At 36.3% G+C, this 23,545-nt stretch overlaps 4 protein-coding genes and 2 pseudogenes across 4 annotated transcripts; 3 read left to right on the top strand and 3 right to left on the bottom strand.

Annotated features, from left to right (window-relative positions):
- Positions 1–1,229: 1,229 nt before the first annotated feature.
- LOC139884834 (uncharacterized) lies at positions 1,230–3,670 on the bottom strand (annotated as a pseudogene).
- A 5,865-nt stretch (positions 3,671–9,535) lies between these two features.
- On the top strand, positions 9,536–10,828 carry LOC139884833 (epi-neemfruitin B 7-O-acetyltransferse L7AT-like). The gene has a single exon (XM_071868810.1). The coding sequence runs from the start codon at positions 9,536–9,538 to the stop codon at positions 10,826–10,828; it is 1,293 nt and encodes a 430-aa protein (XP_071724911.1).
- A 1,872-nt stretch (positions 10,829–12,700) lies between these two features.
- Positions 12,701–13,374, top strand: LOC139884832 (small heat shock protein, chloroplastic-like; annotated as a pseudogene).
- Positions 13,375–14,437: 1,063 nt separating this feature from the next.
- LOC139884831 (F-box protein CPR1-like) lies at positions 14,438–14,944 on the top strand. The gene has a single exon (XM_071868809.1). It carries the CDS (start codon positions 14,438–14,440, stop codon positions 14,942–14,944), a length of 507 nt encoding a protein of 168 aa, XP_071724910.1.
- Positions 14,945–15,583: 639 nt separating this feature from the next.
- Positions 15,584–16,189, bottom strand: LOC139884830 (uncharacterized mitochondrial protein AtMg00810-like). The gene has a single exon (XM_071868808.1). It carries the CDS (start codon positions 16,187–16,189, stop codon positions 15,584–15,586), a length of 606 nt encoding a protein of 201 aa, XP_071724909.1.
- Positions 16,190–20,600: 4,411 nt separating this feature from the next.
- Positions 20,601–21,901, bottom strand: LOC139884826 (E3 ubiquitin-protein ligase AIRP2-like). The gene is made up of 4 exons (XM_071868803.1): positions 21,816–21,901; positions 21,250–21,412; positions 21,102–21,168; positions 20,601–21,010 (listed from the first exon to the last, which is right to left on the bottom strand). Exons 1-4 carry the CDS (start codon positions 21,899–21,901, stop codon positions 20,601–20,603), a joined length of 726 nt encoding a protein of 241 aa, XP_071724904.1.
- Between the last annotated feature and the right edge of the window lie 1,644 nt (positions 21,902–23,545).

Genomic DNA, 23,545 nt, shown 5'->3' with positions numbered 1-23,545 from the left:
GAGAGTAGATCTAGTGCGGTTTCAAAGTAACAGAGAACTGTTGTGGACAGTTTTGGCTCGTAAGGGACGACATGGGTCTGCTTGTTCCATGTTCATGGAGACTAGCGGAGAAGACAAGGAACCATACTTCTGATTGTGAGAAGAAAAGAGAAGGGATACATTTTAGAGAAACTTTGACTTTACTAGACAATGCAAATGAGGAGATCTGCTACAATATATAGCAAAATGGTGATAAGTAATAGAACTAGATATAATTAATTAAGTTATGTTACTTTCGTAATTTATATGCAATTTGCATAGTAAAATCGACAAATAATTAATTGGGGGATTATTTAATGTCCTTATTTCATGTACTACCTCCTCCCTACTCGTTACCCATGGATGGAATATAGACATTTATCGAAGTCTATCTTTTGATCATCTTAATTAAGCTTTTAACAAAAACGATTAGTATTATGTCAATATGATTTGATAAAGGAACCGTACATAAATTTTTGCTAAAGATGTTTTCTTTAGTTACAAACAAAGAAAAGCTTTGCAAATGAAATATAGTCAGACAATGAGGAAGAAACTCATGTGATTTTGGTTTCTTCACGCACAAGAATGATGGATGCAGCATTAATTGAAATGTTCTTCATGATTTATTTGTCGGATTTCTTGCGGAGTTTTTCGATCCATTTAAGGCTTAGTATCGTCTTGCCAAACCCTGCATTATCCTTAAATTTTGTGGCGGTGGATCGGGGTTGGTGTCCCATTGATCAGCCCACGATAATCCTCCAGAATCCATCTCCCTCGTTTCGTTTCTCTCTTTTTCGGGGAAGATTAAGAAATGTCAAGTTTTTTATCCTAGCTATTAACTGTTATTTGCTTTATTACCAAGTTTTAGAAACTGTTTGCATAATTGGTCTTATCTATGAATTCAAGGGTGGTCAGTGCTTTAACTAAATTTGTTTATGTAATTGCCCGAGCCTGCTGAAAAGACAAATACAGATCAATTTTAGGAGAAATTAAATACGAGGGCATCAATTTAGGAGAAATTAAATACGAGATCTCCATCGTCCATCGATAACTTTAAATTGAAATGACAGAAATATGTAAAAAGAATGAGTTTAACATAATGGAAACTTTAATATGGAATTTCAATGGAAGGGTAATGGTAAGAAGAAGGAATTGAAAAGAAAGGCAAAATTGGAGGCATCCAGTTGCTAAAAGTACATTGCTTGATCTGATCAGGATGCATCATCTTTAAAAAATTGAACATGACCTTGAGTTTCCTTACACAAGAGCTTTGCTTCTTTAGCTAAGAAGATGCTCTTAGAAATGGCGAGTCCAGTTTGTTTGTGAGTAGATGAAGGGTTATATGACTTGACCTCCTCTTCCTTGTCGAGCAACATGGCTTCTCTTGCCGGAATAACATTTTCCTACCAAAATTGCCTCAAAATCCCATGTATGAGCTCCCAATAGCTTCTTTCTCGCCACACACGGAATATTGTGCTTCCGTTTGGCGTCCAGCAATAGGAATCAATCCATTCCCTGTCCATAATCTTCATTTGACCCTGTATCTGAGGCATGTAATAGATGGGGATGGTTGACCAAGGACGAGCTTTCTCGGGTTTCCCTTTATTAAACGGGCATTTAACTTCTAAGATGCCGTTAGTCGGTGAGAAGACCGTAGGGTGAGGCACCGAGCCAATCAAATCTTTGCTCTGAGTGGACGGCAAATCCTAACGAGATCACCTCACGACCAGTGATGGTTTTGTACCGATCTATAGCCACTGCTTCATTCATTCATCACGCCCCACTCCATAGCTCTCTTTTGACTAGCATTGAACTTTTCCATTTCTGATGCAAAAACTTTCTCGTGCCAGAGATCCGAATGACGACTTCTCTTCGACTTCGAGAAACCTGGGGCTGTACTGAAGGTGCTGGCAATCAGTTAATGATAAAAAAACTTACTTATTTATTCATCATTTATTAATAAAAATCATAAATATTTATTTAAAATAAAATATTAATTAAAATAAATATAAAAATAATATTAAAATGAATAAATTAAATATATATAAATTTCATAAAAAAGTATTTGAAATAGATCAAAATAAATTTCATTACGAAATATTTGAAGTTGACCTATAAAAATAAATCATTTTTTATTATTAATTATTATTTTAGTCTCATCGGTACACTCACTCAGAGCCGTAAACCATGTGAAGAATGCTTAGATTTTCTGAAATTCATAGATTTAAATTAAAAATTCCATTCTCATAATATGTGTTTTTTAATATGGTTTACTATAAGTCAACTAATTTTTTTTGTTTTTTTTTTTTTGAATAACCTCAACAACTGGATTCATAAAAAAAGAAAGAATTTAAAGAATAATAAATGATACCGGTCCAAACAAGAGTGACGTATGATGAAACCCATTGGGCGTTTATGGTTACTAATGAGTCCAGAAGATAGCATGAAATTAGTCCATAGGAGGAGTGAGCAAGTTTTATGGCATCTAGAAAAGTTATTGGTCTTAGAGCCCAATATACATAACACATACTGTATACTACATACTGTACAAAGTATTTGCTTTTGGAAGAAGCTTCTATAGTAACATTTTTTTCCTTTTTTTATTACATTACAAATATGCGGACAATACGACTTGGACCCCTCATCTCACAGATTGAAGGAGGGGATGCTCACCAATTGAGCCACATCCTGATGTGCTTCTATAATAACATTTGACAATGCTTTCTCATATGTTTGATACCAATTTTCGTATGCTCATCGCTAGACTCTTGCAATTTTTAGCCCTTTGTCAAAGAGACTTTACCTGAAATGGAAAAGAGCTCGACTCTACTTAGTATTATAAAGCCACACGACACAAAGCAATGGATGCGACACAGAACTAGGATTGCAAAGAGATAAAATAGAAATGTGTATACGGAATGATGAAAGTTGTGATTGTTAATGGAAATATGTTCGATGTGCTTAAAAATCGTGAATTTAGACGAATAATAGTATAATGATTAAAAATTTAAAAGGTAAGACCCGCGAGCTAGTTTTCAGGGTTAGATCATCCGTCGTTGATTTTAAAAGTTCAAATATTTGCTCTGACTCCACCAGAGTAGCAATTATCAATCGCAGATTTTACATAAAATTCTTTTCTTTCTCTTATGGCACCGTGCATTGTCTGCCGACAATTGAAATAAGGGTGCCACGAAGATTGTCCCTACAAGCCACACTTTGACACCAAAGGAGATCAAGAAGTTGACATAAAGCTACAAGAAGATTATTGTAATCTAACTAGGGTATTTTGGAAATAGGAGAATGATCAATATGCTAGCTGATGGAGAGAGTACCTCATGAGAATAGAAATCGAGCAATGAAATCACTCGTTGCCGAAGCAAACTACAAGGCCGCCAACCCAAGTTGTGGCTTGCTCACGGTGGCCTAAGGTCTCATTAATGATCTTGATAGAGCAACTGACGTGTAACGACTCGTTAAATCGAGCTTAGATAAACGTGTACGTGATATTGACGTGGCGATAGTTTTTAATAAAATAATAATTTCGACGCACGTGTTTTACTTCGAGGTTTACGCTAAATCAAAATTCGACTTCGACGCACGTGATTATCTTTTCGATAATTACGTCAATTGGAAGATTCGATTTTCCACGCATCTATTGCTTAAGAGTCAAGTTAGCTTTCTTTTAGCGAGAAATTGGATTTCGAGAGTACGTTAGATGTGAGTTATTCCTACGGCGAGTATTGACGCTAGATCGACGAATAGATTCGATTAAATTATGCTTAAATAAATAATTCAACAAAGAGATTGTACAAACAATTCTAATTTATACATATAAGTATATTTGCAAGTATTTTTGCAACATTATACAAAGGATACAAATAAGAAAATATTTGAATCCTATATGCAATAGCCTAAATGTTACATGTTAGGAATATTCCAATAGACAAAATGAAATACAAGCCTATACTATCACATAACCCAGCCGGCCAGCCAATAAGTCAAGTCCAGGCAGCCTTGAAGTTGCCAATCCCAGCCACTACACTGTCCAATTCAGCTGCCAAACACCTGGAGAAATGTAGCCTTTTGACCAAAACACTTACACAAAACACAACAACAACAGCAAGCACTATCAAAGACAACTGTAAGGCAGCAAACATTGCCTCAATTCATGACTCAACACAGCTGCTGCAGCCAGACAGGTGTGGTGATATTGGCAACCCACCAAATCATGCATACATGCAGCTTTCTACTACAATTCATGGCTGCCAGACTTAAGACACTTCCAGAATTTAAAAAAAAACTGAGCTAAACACTCTCTAACTACAACAAGCAACATTGAACTCAGATAAACAGTGCAGGCAGTCAGCCAAACAACTTAACCAGATATAGCTTTAAACCTATTTCCAGCCGGCAGCCATCAAAACCAAACTGTTTATGATTTTACAACTCACAGAAAAATAACATGCAAACTTCCAGAGATGCTTAAACACTGAATTCACAATTTCACAGCCAAGCAAGCAACAACACACTGCCAATATACAAAATTTTCAGAATAATCTCAAATTCAACTATGCTATACTAGAGATGGCGAGGAACATTTTTGGTCAAAGAGGCTTACCGATCGGAGACCATTTACCAACTGAGTCAAGACCGAGTCACGGTCAGGTCTTAACTGAGTCAGTCGAGTTTAACCCGGGTTGATGGTCCAGAAGACACCTGAGGCTCCGGCGACTCCATCTACGTTGAGAAACATCATCAATTCCACCGTGGACCGCCGTTGACCAGCCGAGAGAAGCCTTTGACCGTCGTTGACCAGACGTGTCTGCTCCACTTCTGACCGAGCTGACCACCCAGCAGCAAGCCGAGATCACCACGACCGCGGAATCATCGGGAAATGTCATCAATTTCGTTGTTGACCTTGATTGACCAGGATTTTGAGGTGAGATTTCGTCTCCTTTTTCTCGTCAATTCAACATGAAAATCATATCAAAACACTCCTAGGACACACGAACAACATATATAAGAATCAAGTAAAAACCCCAATTTTTGTTCATAATCAACCGAGACTTTAAATCGAAATTAAACGAAATATAAGAGGAATTGAGAGGATCTAACCGGATATTCGTGATCCTTGAGATGAGATGAGTTGATCGGTATATGGATTGGGGCTTGACGTCGCCGGAAATAGCTGGGCTGACGTCGAGCAGAGCGAAGCGGCGAGAGGAGTTCCGCTGTCACGGAGAAGAAGAAGAAGAGAAGTGATTGGACCGATCGGTCAAATCCTTGTTTTATAGTGGGACAGAAAAATCGATTTTATTGATAAATTATCACTTTACCCTTTATAATTTTAATTATTTACGAGACAATAAACGCGTCAATATTGGGTCAATAAAAGTCAAAGGTTAAAATTGTCTTTTCACAGAATTAAAATCGGTTCTTTCGCTTTAGTTCGGTTCAATTCGGTTTGGTTTATTCTGATTGAAACGGTTTGATTTGAAAATCACCGAACCTGTGATAATATACATATATACCCTTCACTGTTTTACAAATGTACAAGTTTACCACCGCGTCTTAATAAAGTCAAAGGCCATTCTGGTCATTTTACTAATCCAAACCTAATTTTATATATTAAAGCAATATATGTATTTTCCGAACCTAGTATAACCTAAAATATATGTTCCGAACCTATGAAATTCTCACAGTAAGTTGAAAATATTATTTTGGACATAATACAAAGATTCAGAAGTTTTAGAGAACAAATTTATTTTATTTGGATTTCTGAGCTAATTAAAGTAATATCTCAGTTTAAAAAATTCTGTAAAAATGACGGAATATTATTTTAACCATTTGGAGTATTATGTGAATTTTTAAATATTTTTCTATTATATAAGTATTTGATTAAATTAAAGAAATGATTTTGAAATAAATATTAATGAGTTAAATAAATATTTCCGTTAGTAATTAACTAACTAATCGATTGTGTAGAATCTAACAAGTAAGATGTACGAATTCCACGTATCAATTTTATTTCGATATCATTAATTGAGAATCTCGAATTAGTAAATTATCGATGTCATTAAACCAGTAATTCACGCAGATCGAGGCAAGATGTAATATCTAACAACGAATTACCATCGAACTTTTCAAATATTCGGAATTTCTTTATCATGTAGAATTCGATAGTTATTAACGTTAGTATCGATTTCAGACAGAATCGGGCAAGCTACCTACGAGGGACGTACACGAAAACACAACTTCAACGACTGTGAGTGATACTTTCATTTTTATTACGAAGAATATTTTGGATGCTTTATGAAATATATATATTACTATGCCATAGTTTTTGCTTATCTTGCTGTTTAAGTTTTATTTAAATTTATGGTATAGATAAGTATTATACTTTGAAATTTGGAGAAAAACTTTCAAATACCCTTTAAGCAAAGTTCTATTTGCTTCTTAATGACGAATTTAAAAGCAAGTTTGTTCTATTATACTTAACGCATATAAAGTAATGTTTAGACGTTTTAATAACGACGAGGTTTAAAAGCAAGTTTTGCTTTATTATACATAATGTATATAAATACAAACCCAATATAAATGTTTTATTTGAGGGGATTCGGTCGACTTTGTGGCGAGCAATCCAAAGAGAGTACTTGGTCCTTATGTGGCCCCATGTTTACGGTCTGATCAGAGGGTACGCCTTTCCTAGTTCATGTAGCGGAAGTTTTAATTGCGCCCATGTTTACGGGTGCCGAGTTTAAGGATACTACGGTGGGTCTCCCATAGTAGTTTTCCTAGTTTTTTTTCACTGAAAGGGGTTCGATAAGTTCATATATTATCGATGAATTATAAGTAAAGTATAAATTCACGTTTTACGGGAAAAATGTTTACGAGAAATTTTCCTTTATAAGTGTTTATGAAAAGTAAAGATGTGTTATAACGTGTTCTAATGACAAACCAATTTATGATGTTTTAGAATACAAATGGTTATTATTAAATGTTTCATTAAGTGTTTTCAATATAAAACCTCACTAAGCGTTATAGCTTACAGATTTCTACAAATTAAATGTTTTCTCCAGGTTCAGGTTACGAGGCATGGCTAGGGCCCAGTTTTCGCAGACGATAGAAGGTACCAACGGGCCCCGTACTAGGCCCACATGAGGGTTCGAAATGCGGGCGTCACATGACGAATTGGCCAAGACTATGGGGATGCTTTCAGTATACCATCAGCCGAAAGATTATGAGATTGCTGCTTATTCACATAGAACAAGAATCGATGATCACTTTCCTTAACAAGGAGATCAAGAACTTAACACGATCCTACATCATTTCTATTTGTATCAAAGTTTTTACTTGATCGATGCCAGCGAGGATATAGTCAACCTAGTTGACCAATATGTCAATGTTCATAATAACCCACCTCCGACGCTTGATGACCATGTTCATAATAACCCACCATCGGCGGTACATAATGTCGATGGTGACCCTTTATCTTGGCTGATTGAAGTTTTGGATTACATACTCCCGAAAGCAAGGGGTGATATCGAACTGATGAAGTACGAATGGAATGTTTGTTTGATGTACGTGGTCAAATTTTGCATTTTGGAACTTTATAGAGAACCGAGATCGATGACGAGTTGTTTTATTTTAGACAGTAAATGTTCTGGTTGGATTATTGCGACTCAAGAAAATTTTAAGTTTAGCTGAACTGAACATAATTTATTGGACAGAAAGCCACCGTGGCGTAATTCACGTTGGCTAGAGAATTGGTTACAGATTAGTTCGCTAATTCAATATATAAAGTAATAATAAAATAAATGTAAACTTTAATTTAATTATGAACAATCAATAAAACTCTCCCTTTCTTTTTAGTTACGGGAGTTCTTTCTCGAATCCCAACCATTTTCTAATTCAGCAATATTATAGAGATACATACACTTGTATATTTCAATTTCAACTAAAAAACGCTTTTAATGAATCTGTGAACAGGTGACTGAAAAAAGATATGAAAAATGCAAGCGCGATTGCAATCGACGGAAATATTTTTATAATATTTTTTTCGTTGAATATATATTTATAATATTGAACACCCACTCTTTAAGATGGCTTCGTCATTGTCCCTATACATCGAGACAAACCATAATTCTGATACTAATTTTTTTTATTGAAAAAAAGAACAGAATGAAATTATATTATGATATGAAACTCAAATGTCATTGTACCTAAACTCTAATATATAGCATTGTTGAGCTAGATAATATTTCACAGAAGATGCTCTCAAACTAATAATCGACTTAATTATATAATTTGTATTTTTCTTTTATAATATAAGAAAACTAAAACAAAATTTAAACGAAATCTAATAAGATGTATATTTAAATAAAAAAGAAGTAACATTGAAATTATATTATGATATGAAACTCAAATATCTTTTTTCTTTGAAATATTATGAAACGATCAAATGTTAGAAGTTAGAAATAGAACAATGCAATTGCAACCCAAGGGATATATTATCATATTAGAGAGCTTTCATTCGGCCCGTTAACTAGCATTTTTAGAGTTTTGGTCCAAAACGTGAGTCAAAGCAAACTTAAATTCACCTGACTGACATTAATATTTACAGCTTCACCGGGTCCGATCAGCCCAAGAAAATATTATTTCAGCATGTTTTTTCGATTTTCAAAGTTGCGGCTCCAACTTACCCACGCCACGTCATTATTATGAAAACATTAATAATTGACGTTACCTACTTTTAGTCTTGCTGGGGTACCGAGTATTGTTGGGCCTAACGAGTTGTTTCCGAATTTTAGTCTTGTTGGGAATTAATGAGTTATTTTCGAGTTGCAGTCTTGTTGAGCTTATCGAGTTATTTACCTAGTTGTGGCTTTTATAATGATTACCGAGTTGTAGTGTCGTTGAGGCTACCTAGTCGGAATGGTGTTGAGCTTCCGAGTTGTAGTCTTGGAGAGCGGTCCGATTTTCAAAGATATACTCCATGGTCCATGGATCACTATCATATTATGATCTGAAATTCAGATGTAGAGCTATGCAATATTGCAACCCATTTCCTGATCAAGTGGTACAAAGTTCAACCAAGTTCCCATTCCTACTTGATACTTACTTGATAAAATTCAAGCAAAGTCCCATCCATCAAAATGGCAACCATGCATGTTATAACTTGGGTTGGATATCCATTTAATCTTCCAAAAAAAATGAATATCTTAAGCTATTCAAATCTCCAATATTTAATTCCATATTGTTGAAGTAGCTGGATTTTCTGAAGATGTTACTTTCGGCATTTACTATATATAGATATTTCCCACAGATAATTTGAGCATTTACCACAGGGCTAAAATTAATATCTCAACGGCAAACTTTATTTTCTATTCAATTAGCTCAACGACCCTTCGAACCCAAAAGAAGAAATCACGACAGTTTAAAAGAGACTCATGAATTGAGTAGTAGTGAATTAACACAGCTGCAAAAAAACACACACAAAAATAAAATGGCTACAGAAATGAAAGTTGATATTATAAGCAGAGAAACTATCAAACCATCTTCTCCAACTCCTAATCACTTAAGAACTTATAAGCTCTCTCTTCTTGATCAGTTCACTCGTGAAATCTATGTTTCTCTTCTTCTTTTTTATGCCCCTCCGAAAAAACTCGATTCTAATCATATCTCCAAATGCCTGAAATCATCTTTGTCCAAAACCCTAACCAGGTTTTACCCGTATGCCGGGAGGATCAAAGACGGTAACTCAATCGAATGTAACGATGAGGGTGTCGTCTTCTTCGAAGCTCAAGTAGATAAAAGCTTGTCAGCTCATGTTCTTAAGCAGCCAGCTGATTTTTCCATGCTTAGGAAATTCCTAGGAGACTCTAAAGAGGAATATAGAGGTCTTCCGTTACGTGTTCAGGCAAATTTCTTCCAATGTGGAGGGTTAGTGATTGGACTGACAATGTGTCACGAGCTGACGGATGCATCCACATTGGGGTTATTCATCAGCGCTTGGTCTTCAACGTGTTCATTTTCCGATGACACCAAAAAATTCGCAGCAGATTTTTCCATGTCTTCAGCTTTCCCAGCAATGGACCTAGCTTCCGTCCCCCAGCCGTTCAATTTAACGGAAGGCGACTTCACGATGAAGAGATACGTGTTTGATGCAGCTAAGATAGCATTACTCAAGAAAAAAGCTATCAGCGAAGGCGTTCTGCAACCAACTCGTGTCGAATGTGTGAACAGCCTGATTTGGAAATGTGCCGTGGCTGCTTCAAGATCCAGGCTAGGAGATGACAGGCCATCCATTATAATGCAACCTGTCAACTTGCGTAAAAGGATCGTGCCGCCATTGCCGGAGAATTCCATCGGGAACATCTTTTTGCCTGCCGTTGCGGAAATAGAGGACAGTGATGGGTTTGAGCTACAAGATTTGATAGCCAATATGAAGAGAGGTGTACAAGATGCAAGTGAAGCGGCTGAAAATGTGTATAAAGGTGACGGCGTTGTCACATTTGCTTGTGAAATGGCTAGAGAACTTGAAAACCTAGGTAAGAGAGAAGATATGGATTTTTATGTTAGCACAAGTTGGTGCAAGTTCCCATTCTATGAAACTGATTTTGGATGGGGAAAACCAACTTGGGTTAGTCCTGGTTTGAAACTATTCAACAATTTTTTTATATTGATCGATTCTAAAGATGGTGAGGGGATTGAAGCATGGTGTTCTTTACTTGGGGAAGATATTGCTTTGATCGAACGTAATGAAGAGTTCATAGCATTTGCTTCAATTAATCCCACAATTCCTTATTGAAAATCCTGATATTGCATCAGACAAATGTAATAATGTCCTCGGTAGATGCAAGTAGGAATTTAATTATTACTTAAATTAGTTTCCTTTTTATAAATTAGATGTGTTTGATTATTAATTATCTCTCGTGTACTATTTTGTTATGCCTATTATGACATTTTATTTGCAATGTAATTTGAGGCTTGAGAGTTTCTTCTACAAGTTCCTGTTGAATGATTTGTCCCAATTAATGGAATCAATCAGATTTTTTATTTACAATACATCAATTTTCTCTATTCTATATAATTAATGATGCTATAGACACTAGAGTTTTATAGTCGATATTTTTTTTAGTTGGTTTTTAGATTTGATTAAATTCAACATGTTTATTATCACGCGGGAGAAAATATCTCAACTTATCATGTGGGAAAAAATACCTCAACTACTGTGTCGCGCTCTAGTCGTGGTTGAATTAAACAGGTTAAGTAGTTAAGGATCATCGATCCTTCCATGTAAACCTATATGATCAGTTGATAAGTAGACCCAATTAACATATATGTTTTTGATAGGTTGATAAGTTATAAGTTTGTAGTTAATTTGATTTGTGTATAGTAATATATATACTCCGCAGTACTTTAGTATATTCTCTGAAAACAATTAATGTGAAGATCAACTTAATCCGACCCTACTAAACTTAATTCTGTCAACAGCCTCTCATGGGTCCACTCAAACAAAAAATTTGCGACCGTCCTTGTATATGGGTTAAATTTCTATGACCAAATCTTATCATCATAAATATAAATTCAGACATAAATGGAAATTATATATCAACCGAATCTTATCATTTATATTACAAATATGAGGAAAAAGGACATGATAAAAGTAAAAATAAAATAAAATGCAACGATGGAAGCTCAATCGAATGAAATGCAACGAAAGTCGGATGTGATAAATAAAATCATTTAAATATAATTAATTAAATTTCATCGTATTTTGAGACGTTTATATTCTGGAGATTTTGTCAATAATTCTGCTGATGCGTCAATGAGGTGTCACTACAAGTTTGGTAATTTGGGTGGGACCGTTACACGTCATCACAAACATTGTTAATTGTGTTTTCTGGAGAAGTCCAGAATCCAACAATTCACCGAATCCATTCGATCTTTTCTGTGTCTTTGCCATTTTTCTTTCTAGAGAAGTCAAGATTAATTTGGCTTGTCGGGTACAGTATTTTTGTGTACTGTAGGAGCGAGACGTGAACATTTTTGAGGCTTTTCGGAAATTTCGTTTCCGGATTTACTAATCTTGTTTAGGTGGATTAATTAAGGTTTAAAATCGAAATCGGATGCTTAAACCGGAATTGAAGTTTCCGGCGTTAATTAATTTTGGCTTAAACCGGTACTCACGTACCCGGTTTTAATTAATTAAACATAAAATTTTTTGATTTCTTCTCATATTAATTAAGGCCGGGATTCAAATATCCGGGCATTCAATTAATTAAACATAAATTTTTTTGATTTCTTCTCATATTAATTAAAGCCGGGATTCAAGTATCCGGGCATGTCATAAGATTAATTAAGACCGGCATTCAAGTATTCGGGAATATCATTTGTCGAGGGAAAAACCGGATACAACGTTTCCGGTTGTAGCTTTACCCGTAAATGAAGATTCCGGTTTACGGTTTGACTTAATTACAAAATTAATTTTGTAAAACCAAAAATTTCATTTCCGATCGTACTACGTCAGTTCACCTTCAATCTAAATCGTATTAAAATGTTTAGCTTTTTTTAGGAGAAAATACATTTATAATTTCCTCTTGGCGGGCCTTTAAATGTATCCATGGTAATTGGTAATAATCATCTGACAAAAGCCCGAATTAAAGAGATATATACAGAAATGTCTCAGGTGCTCTCAACTTTAACATCATCCCTGAAACCATATCCTGGCTTTCCGGGATCATCTTCTTCGTCAAGGAACATTCTTTTGTTCAAAGATCAAAAGAAAAGCATGATTAGTATCAGGGCCAAATCAGCTGGTAATGGAATGAGAGATAATCTTGATCATCTACAAAGAGAAAGCAGTAGCAAGAACTCATCATTTGCTCAACAACCCAAAAACAGAGTGGCTCCTGTTGGTAAGTCCATAATGCTTATTAATTATAATTAATTAATTTCAGGGTTGTGGGAAAGATTTCCTACAGCAAGTACCATTCAGCAAATGATGGAGACGATGGAGAGTTTGATGGATGATCCATTTGCATACTCGGGGACGTGGCCGTCACCATTGCCATCCAAAGGAAGGACGCCATGGGAAGTGAGAATGAGTATAGAATGAGATTCGATATGCCAGGCATGACTAAAAAAGATGTTAAAGCAGAGAATTTGGCCGGAGTTGAGGAAGAAGAGGAATGGTCGGCTAAGAGCTATGGGAAGTATAGTAGCAGGATTGCTCTGCCTGAGAATGTTCGGTTTGAGAAAATCAAAGCTGAGGTTAAAGATGGTGTCTTGTATATAACTATTCCTAAGGCTGATGATACTCGTTCCACAATTTTAGACATTAATGTTGAGTAATTCTTCACAAAGTAATTTGGGATTTCATCGATTTATCAGTTTAGCGGCTCCATGTTAATTCATTTTTGTTGAATTTATTCGATTGTTGTTTGTTTATTTTTACGATTATAATTTTAAAAATTATACATGAATGAAATAATTCGATTATCATAAAAAAAATAAAATAATAATATCTGGAAATTAAAAAAAAAAATCGGAAATTTAAGATATATATTAACATATAATTAATCATGTCTAGATATATTATTATTTGGGAGAACTAATAATAAGTTAAAATGAAAAATAAAATTTACTTAAAAAAAATGAAATGAAAAAAAAATTTAAAATGCAAGGATAATGAATTTTTATTTATTTATATTTATCTATTTATTATTGTATTTTTTTTCCTTTCTATTGGCTTTGAAGCCCCAAACAAAAGCCATCGCTGTTAACATTCAAATGGGCTTGGTTCAGTCCAATGACTATGAGCCCATCCTCAAAAGCCCATCGATGCTAACTCTTGAAAGGAAACAGAGCAATCATCCATCATCCAATCAGATAAGAACACGTGTTTCGGACAAACCTCCATATATTTCGGAAAAGAGCGGTGAAATAACTGTTAGAATATTATCTTCGCCTATAAATAGATAGAGTCAGTCCGCAGTAAAAAAAAAAATTATTACCAATACTCTCACGATGATAAATCCCGATAGGTCACCGCCAAAGCGACCGGCGCCGCCGCCAGAGCAACCGCCGCCAGAGCCACCGACGCCAATAAATAGATTGAATGATGATGTTCTTATCCCAATTTTTCTCAGGCTACCCTTCAACGAATTCGGACAATACATGACCGTCAACAAGCAATTTCTGTCTATCGTCCGAAACCCTGTATTCATCAAATCATACTTGGACAGCAAGAAACGATTCATGTATTGGTTCAACAGCCAAAACCTGGAGACGCGGGACGATAACCAAAACGTCGATTTCTACAAGCGTTACCCTCTTCCATTTCGTAGTGTGCACAAGTACAACACTCATACAACCGAAATTTGCATTTGCAACGGACTGATATGCCTCACTGGGAATGATATTTCTGTTCATGAAACCTTGTTATGGAATCCTTCCGAAAACCTTGACACTCCCTAGACCTCATCTAAAAGGTGTCCCCGTTCAAGGATTTTGGTTCGACGCTTTGGTGAATGACTACAAGATCGTTAGGATTGTCAAACAACGTGTCAAGCAACGCCAGCGCTGGACAACTCTTGGTTCTCAGATTAAGATCTTTTCACTCAATGACAATTCTTGGAGGATGCTGGAATCAGAAATTGAGGCCGGGTGGACGGTTAGAAAATATACTACGCCGGCTATGCATGGTTGTCTTCATTGGCGTGCTCATGATGAAAATAAATATGGTGTCATCTTGTGTATTGATATGCATACTGAGATTTTTCGTGAGATACAGTTGCCTGAAAATTTGAAAAAGAATCCTAAGTATTGGCGCTTAATACCGTATAAGGAAACCTCACTTGCCTTATTTGGTTGCATCGGCAGGTTGATGGTAAAGTTTATAGCTCTCGATGCATTTTATTGATTCACGAATTTCAATATATATAGATTATAAGTATTTGGTAGGTAAAGATATATGTACAAAAAACGGAACCTTATGTCAACAAGAAACATATGTACAAAATAATATTTGATTTGTTAGTGTACTATAGTCAAATAAGTGGGGCTGGAATTTGAGGGTTGTCTTTGACAAAGCTTAAACCCACGTTGCAAAGTCGGTGCAAATAAATATATGCTTTGATGTGCTATGCAGTCAAATAAGTGGAGCCAAACTTGTGGCTTGTCCTGAACATGCCCCCGCAAGATGGTGGTCCCACAAGAAACACCAATCTTGACTTGTAGAAGTCTAAATGTAGCGTCAGAGAGAGGCTTGGTGAGCGTATCAGCTATTTGATCGCTAGAAGAGATATGCGAGACATAAAACAAACCAGAAAGCCACATGTTGACGAACAAAATGATAGTCGATGGTTATGTGCTTCATTCGAGAGTGGAATACAGGATTTGCAGAGAGGTAAGTGGCACCAACATTGTCACAAAAAATAACTAGCGGAGGAGAGACAGGAATCTGCAATTCAAGAAACAAATTTATTGTCCAAATCACTTCCGCATCAGTGGAGGCTAAGCAACGATACTTAGCTTCGATAGAGGATCGCGCAATGGATTTCTACTTTCGAGAGCACCATGAAACATGGTTACCGCCGACATAAACAACATATGCTGAAGTGGATAAGCAGTTATCTTTATTTCGTGCCCAATCAGCGTTCGTGAATGCAGAAATGCGTAGGGGCTGATTTCGTTTGAGCAAGAGACCATGATCAATGGTGTGCTTGAGATAGCGGAGAACCCGTATTGCTGCAGACCAATGAGCGACCTTGGGTGCATTCATAAATTGTGCTAGTTTATTCACAGCGTAGGACACATTAGGCCGAGTAAGAGCCATGTACTGTAGAGCTCCCACCACCTTTCGAAATTTTGTCGCATCAGTGGTCGGAGTGTCGTCAATGAGTTGAAGAGATTGCATGCTGGATATCAGAGTTGTGAAATCTTTAGCATGTAACATGTTGGTACGCTCTAGTATTTTATGGATATACTGATACTGAGATAGGAAGAGGCCTCCTTGAGTTTGAATAGCCTCGACACCAAGAAAGAAGTCTAAAGTGCCAAGTTCCTTAACAGAGAATGTAGCGGCTAGAGCTGTAACGAACGTACTAACAAGCTTGTCATCATTGCCTATAACAAGTAAGTCATCAACATACACAAGAAAAAACATGACAACATCATTTTTGTGATAGATGAATAAGTAAGCATCGCTCCCAGAATTGATGAAGCTAAATTGAAGTAGGAACGTCTTCAAAACGGTGTACCACGCTCGTAGAGCCTACTTTAGGCCGTAGATGGCTTTCTGAAGACAACACACATGTTTTGGATGAGCTTCATCGACAAATCCTGATGGTTTTTGCATATAGACTGTTTCTGTGAGCTTGCTATGAAGAAATGCATTGTTAACATCAAGCTGTCGAATGGACCAATTTTTAGCAAGAGCAACAGTAAGAATGATTCGTATTGTGGCAGGTTTCACGGCAGGACTGAAAGAGTCATGAAAGTCAACACCAGGCCGTTGGTGAAAGCCTTTAGCAATCAGTCGTGCCTTGTAGGTAGCAATAGACCCATCTGGATTCTGCTTAATGCGAAACACCCATTTACACCCCACAACATTTTGATGTGGTTCAGGAAATACTAACCGCCATGTTTGATCATGTATAAGCGCACTGAACTCATTTGACATCGCAGAGCGCCATTCACTATGTTTAAGGGCTTGAGATACACATGTGGGTTCAATAGACGGAGGTAAGGAGTGTGGACTCGTCACATGATATAGTTTCTTTGGTTTGAATATGTTGTTCTGTGATCGGGTAACCATTTTTCGAGGCTGCAGAGAGTTTGGGTCTAGGTCAGTGGTTGGAGGTGTGTCGGCTATAGTTTTCATATCATGAGGTAAAGGAGAAGTGGATGTGAAATAGACTTATTAGAGGAATCAGAGGACATACTTGATGTAGGGGCGGGAGCAGAAGATGATCTATACGAGTCGCTAGACTACAAGTGTGTGGAAGTTGGAGAGTCATTTGGCAGGATGGTCGTGGCAGGGATGATCGCGACAGGTGGAAACCAGGTTGTAGTGGACAAAATGTGGTCTTTGGGTATAGAAGATTTGGTGGAAAAAGGAAATTCACTTTATACAAACCTAACATGTCTAGATGTGTAGATTCTCTTAATTTTGACATCCATACACATGTAACCACCTTGTAGGTGAGGATAACATACAAAGACACAAGGAGACGATTGTGGCTCGAGTTTGTTTAATGTATATGACTGTAACCATGGAAAACAAAGGCAACCAAAGGTACATAGCTTTTGATAGTTGGGCTTTTGACCAAACAACTTCTCAAATGGCTAGTGAAATTTAGGATTGGCATAGGTAGTCTGTTGATTAAATGAACGACAATTTTGAAGGCTAGAGTCCAATATTTTGTAGGGATTGTGGCTTGATTTAGGAGGGTAAGGTCGGTATTGACAATATGTTGGTGACGCCTTTCAGAGATACCATTGCGTTGAGGTGTATAGGGAGGTGTTTTGTAGTGTTGAATACCATGAGTGGCAAGAAATGAAGCGAGTACAGTGAATTCCCCTCCATCATATGTGTAAATTTTTTTAATTGGTCGGTTGAATTGCTTTTCAACGAGGGTCTTGAAGTTCTTAAGTGTAACTAGCGCATCAGATTTGAGCCGCAAAGGGTAAAACCACATGAACTTTGTAAAATGATCAACAAAAATAACATAATAGACAAAATAATCATATGATTGAACCGGTGAAGGACCCCAGACATCACTGTAAATTAGGTCTAAAGGACCATCACTATGCATAGTAGACTCACCAAATGGTAATTTGTGGCTTTTATTACAGAGACACGACCGGCACAAGGATAAATTAGATAAAGGGGAACTAAAAGAAACGAGACCAAAAGAGGCAAGATGCCACATTATTTTCGGAGAAGGATGTCCTAATCGTCCATGCCAGATAGTAGGAGATTCTGACACTGGAATAGTTATGGTTAAGGCGATTGGTGGGGCAACAATTTTGGCCGGCAACTCATATAGATCATTCTTGCTCCGTCCGTGCAACAGGGGAGTCTTCGAGTGGATATCCTTCAGAACAAAAGAGTAAGGAAAGAATTCAATCGAAGTGTTGTTGGTTTGGCAAAATTTTGCTACAGATATTAAATTTTTGTTAATGGATGGTGCACGTAAAACATTAGACAATTTAAGTCGAGAGGAGAGAGTTTTAGAACCAGTGTGAGTAATAGGCAAACCCGAACCGTCTCCTATGTGAATAGTTTCAGGTCCATCATAGGTACGGTGGATATCAAGATTGGAGAATTTGGATGTGACATGATGGGACGCGCCCGAATCAAGAAGCCACTTGTTCGAGCTAGGAGCAATGGAGGTGTTGTGAGCAGCAGGACGTTACGGACGAAGATGAGGAAACAATTGATAGCATCGACATGCTTCATGACCTTTCTTGATACAGAATTGACAAATAGTGTTATAGTGGGGATTTCGAGTAGAGGATGGTGTGGGCAGAAGACCAGTATTGGTAGGCTTGGTATTGTTGCGATGAGAGAATGTCCCATATTGGTTTTGGCTTTGCCTAGTGGCATGGGCAACGGGAGTTGGGAACTCGGTTTGCTGCTTCTCATCGTAAAGAAGAGACGTCTCGAAATCCAATATTCTATCATAGAGTTCTTCAAATGGCATGATAGTATCTCGAGAACGCACATCGGTAACGAGTTCTCTATAAGCGGGACAAAGGCCCCGCGTCGTGTAGATGAGAAGGTCAGTATTAGATGGGGGAGATCCAAGAAAAGTTAGCTCGTCAGTAATCTAACGAATAGAGGTGAGGAACTCACCAACTGAAAGAGAGCCACGTTGAATAGAAGAAAGCTTATCTTTGAGATGTATTTCATGTGTAGTGGATCGCTTAGAATACATGCAATAGAGGTGAGTCCAAGCTTCACGACTGATAGCGGTAGAGGTGGCCATGGGTGCAACAGATTCCGAAAGAGAAGCCAAGATAGCATGGAGGAGGAGTTTGTCCTGACAACACCAGTGAAGATACTGAGGATTAGGACTGGTCTTGTCATTGGCAGTGAGTGTTCGAGAGGGACATGGTTTGTTTCCATCCACATGACCAAGAAGGTCTAGGCCAAACAGAGAGCATCAAATTGTGCTTTCCATGCTAAGAAATTTTTGAATGTGAGTTTTAGGGGGGATTGAGAAGCAGAATTAATTGTGATAAGATTGGATGTGGGGGAAGTAGAGTCTATGATGGTGGTGGACACAGATGAGACAGATTCGGTAGACATAATGCCAGGATCGAAAAGAAAAGAAAAATAAAATCTCGTTAGAGAAGTAGAATGACTGATACCATGTAAAGTTTATAACTCTCGATGCATTTTAATATATATAGATTACAAGTACTTGGTAGGTAAAGATATCTGTACAAAAAACGGAACCTAATATCAACAAGAAAGATATGTACAAAATAATATTTGATTTGTTTGTGTACTATAGTCAAATAAGTGGGGCTGAATTTTGAAGGGTGTCTTTGACAAAGTTTAAACGCACGTTGCAAAGTCGGTGCAAATAAATATTTACTTTGATGTGTCATGCAGTCCAATGAGTGGGGCCAAACTTATGGTTTGTCCTTAACACTGATGATGAAATCCTGGAAGTTTGGGCGATGAGAGAATATGATAATATCTTGTCGTGGGCTAACATTGTCAAATTCGATCGAAGCATTGAAAGGGAACGTGGGGTTGCGGCGACTTCTTTCGTGTCCGCAATTCGACACGATGAGGCTGGGGAAGTTTTACTGCGAATGAATCTAGGTGCATGGGACTTCTTATTCGTTTCTATTCGCTCGGAGACCGAGGAGGAACAGGAAGTTACTGAGATTGAAAGGAGTGGACTAGCATGGGACAGCTTTAAGGATTATCAGGGGAGTTTGCTTCTATTGGATAATGATGATGCTGAGACATATGACTTGAATGAATACTTTATGGCAAGTGATTTTGCAACTACAAGTAGTAGTGATGATCTATCTTATAACGGCGATGATTCTTCATCTTCAAGTGACGATGAATACCTCTGATTAAGTTGTGTTTGTGTTTTTTAATTATTATTTCATTGTGTGTTCGACAAAATTATATAATTTTGTCTTAATAAGTTTGTACTAGTTTGGTTTTTTTATCTTAATAAGTTTGTAATGGTTTGCTTATATATATAAAAAAGTTTGTATTAGATTGTTTCACAATATAATTTGAATAATAAAAAATGTTATGTTACGTACTACATTATGTTTCTTTTCGTTAAAAGTCGAGCGATTAAGTTAATCGCTCATCTTCTTAACGAAACAAATGCCAGTCATTTTAGGTCACAAAGTAAGTACTTGAATTCTGTGGAAGTTACATATAATTATGCAGAATATAGACAGATTATTTGGCATTTCCATTCTCAGGTTCCAAAAAGCTGAGTTGAACGCCAATCATAACTTAAACTATTTTCTTATGTACAAGGAACGATCTGCGTAATAACTTTCTATACAATTTTGTTTCTCCAGGAAAGTTAGATCATGTAATCAAACATGATTGAATGCGTTTCAGGAACCGTAAGTGGCAAAGTTTCGATATAAAGGTAGAAACGACTCAAATTCTGTTTTGCAAGAGTAAATATATCCATTATATCATTGTTACCGGTGAGAACCCATAAATCTTCAGAGTTGACTCTTTTCAAATTCCCACGGCAGAACGGGCAGGATTGGGATCTCTCGTTCCAGTCTCGGAAACAGTTGATACACAACGAATGGCCACAGTCTGGCAAAACCATTTTCGTGCTATTGTGCATGCAAATTCCACATTCATCGTCTCTTTCGACATTCTTCCTCTCTTCTTTGCAATTGCCTGTTTTACTTTTATTCATATCTTTGAATTCCATAAATTCACCTTCAAGTTGCCTAAGCCATGGATATATGACAGCTGCGAATGAAATCACAATCAAAATGCATTCAGATGTCTGCCTCTGATCAAGTCAACAAGTGGGGATATGAAAATGGAAGAGAGAGCATACCGTAAAATTCTCTTAGAGACGCTTTCTGTTCTTTGGAGGACATTGTTGGCATACCATCAACGTATACCTGTATTTTAACAAAGTTCTCATTGAGAAAATGCTCGACAGTTAAAAACACATCAAATTTGAAACAGTTTAATGAATTCACCTTGTACACAAGCACATGGAGAAGGCCTAAATAACTGGGGAGGTTATCTGTACAACTATAGTCCATCCATTCTATCCAATATAGGACCAAGGAAGCCAAAGGGCTGTATGACAATCTCATCTCAACGCGATCATCGCCATAATCTCTTGGAAGTGCAGCAGCCCTGCACCAGATATAACCCATTTCATTTCTACTCACAACAACACTGTCGGTAACTCTGCAAATTACTACCTGAACTATCAAATTTTGCATTTTTACTACCTAAACCTTGAAAGCCAAGCCATATGATACCTGCTCTATCAGAATTTTCTTGGATAGGCAAGGCAACGACAACGAAGCAGAACAGCAGATAACAATAAGGTGAAACTGGGTTTTCATCAAACAGTCATCAAAGTACATAATTTTGGGATTAGGGAACCAATCAATCAATTTCAAAACAGTATATAACCAAATTGATAACAGCAGCTAACACCTAATTTGACAACCATAAATAAAAATCAAAGCTTTAAGCAATCAATAAATTAACTAAAAGATTGTAAAATTGAAATGGAGAGAAAGAACCTTACAGGGTATTTGCATGATGTATATCAGCTTCAAGAGCTTTAAGAGATTCTCTAAACAAGGATTTACTGGGTTGTTGTTTTCTTTGCATTTGAGTACACCTCATTTTTAGCCTCTTTAGAGAGAGAGAGAGAGAAAGAATAACAAAAAGATAGACACTTTATTTCATTCTGGGTAATTAAGGAGATGACTAAATTGTTTTGTGGACAATGGAAATTCGAATTTGGTTGCTTTGGGTTGAAACTTTTTTTTGAGGAATTCTTTGGGTTGAAACTTAAAGCCTCTACAATACAAGAACTCTACAACACCAATCCATACGAAAATAAAAGGAAGAAAAGGAAGAGGTGCCTTGTCTTATTGTCTATCTAATCTAATGCTTACCTTGCCGTCATTACTATCTCTAAACATCTTTCTCCAAGTCTCCCATCCCACTTTTTAGTTCCTTTTCTTTACTAAATTATATTTGTATTCACTTAACAATCAACTAATCCTATTTAGGTTAATCAGGACGTGACCTATTGATTAATGTATTGGTTAATGCATTTTTTTTATCGAGAGATTATGGATTCGATTATTGAGGGAACGGATAATGGGTGTATTCGATTGTTGAGGGAACGGATAATAGGTGGGTAGTTTGTATTAGAAATTTATTAAAAAAAAAAAACTAATCCTATTTAGTGCTTTTGGTGATGTTGATATCGAATTCTAATTAGTCAAATTAATCCGCAAATTATCTAAATTTTGATCAAAACCTCTTACCTCCTTTTTGATGTTAAAAAAACCTCTTACCTAATCAAGGTTAGTAAACTCCATTCAATAAAATTAAAAATTTTATCGTTTATCTCGTAGATTTTCAATTGTGAAAAAAAAAATAGACGACGTTTTGTCTTTCTCGATTCATTCAATATATAAACAGTAATAATAAATACATATTTATTTTTTAATATATCTAAAAAGATAAATCGTGTATTTGTTTAAAGTATATGATGATTGTATGGAAAAAATCGTACTAAAAATTTTGGGTAGAAAGTTGTTACCTTTTTAAGTCGGCTAATACAATGAATCAATGATGATAGTTGTAGTTGGGCAGGCAGTAGAAATAATAATGGTGTTGTGGTCTAGTGCTAATATGGATATCTCGTGGAGATTATGCCAATAGGCATAAGAATTTGTAGCTAGTCAGGTCGATTAATAATAGTAATAATCAAAATCCAAGTTTAATCAATGCTACCGAATAAGTAGTAAGTAGAAGTACCCAATTAATATTCGCAGCTTACCTAACTCTAACAAAATGTTGACTTTCTCATTAATAATGATCCTTTGTTTTTTAAAAAATGTTTAACATACATAATGACTACAAAGATAGGTAAAACGGTGATACGTTAAATACAAGAATAAAAACTCCTCGTGTTATTAATGTTTTCTCAAATCTGTTTACTTAATTTGGTGTACAGATCATGGCAATATTATTTATATTTATAGAAAAAAAAGAGAGATACAGATGACAATATTATTTTGTATTCTGTATCTTAGCATAATGAATACGAGTTTGGTATACTATTATTATTATAAATATATAATTTAAAAAAAAATTAAAAAATTATAAAGATATGGAAACCAACGCCAATAAGCAAGCAAACAAAACATTACAGGATTAAAATAAAGATAAGGTCGAAATTATAAAATAGAATGAGGTGGCGTGCCCAACAAACTACAGATGATATGAGCGTAGCAG

Source organism: Rutidosis leptorrhynchoides, unplaced genomic scaffold (assembly GCF_046630445.1).
Source record: "Rutidosis leptorrhynchoides isolate AG116_Rl617_1_P2 unplaced genomic scaffold, CSIRO_AGI_Rlap_v1 contig608, whole genome shotgun sequence".
Classification (NCBI taxonomy): domain Eukaryota; kingdom Viridiplantae; phylum Streptophyta; class Magnoliopsida; order Asterales; family Asteraceae; genus Rutidosis; species Rutidosis leptorrhynchoides.
This window is presented reverse-complemented; position numbering and strand designations above follow the sequence as displayed.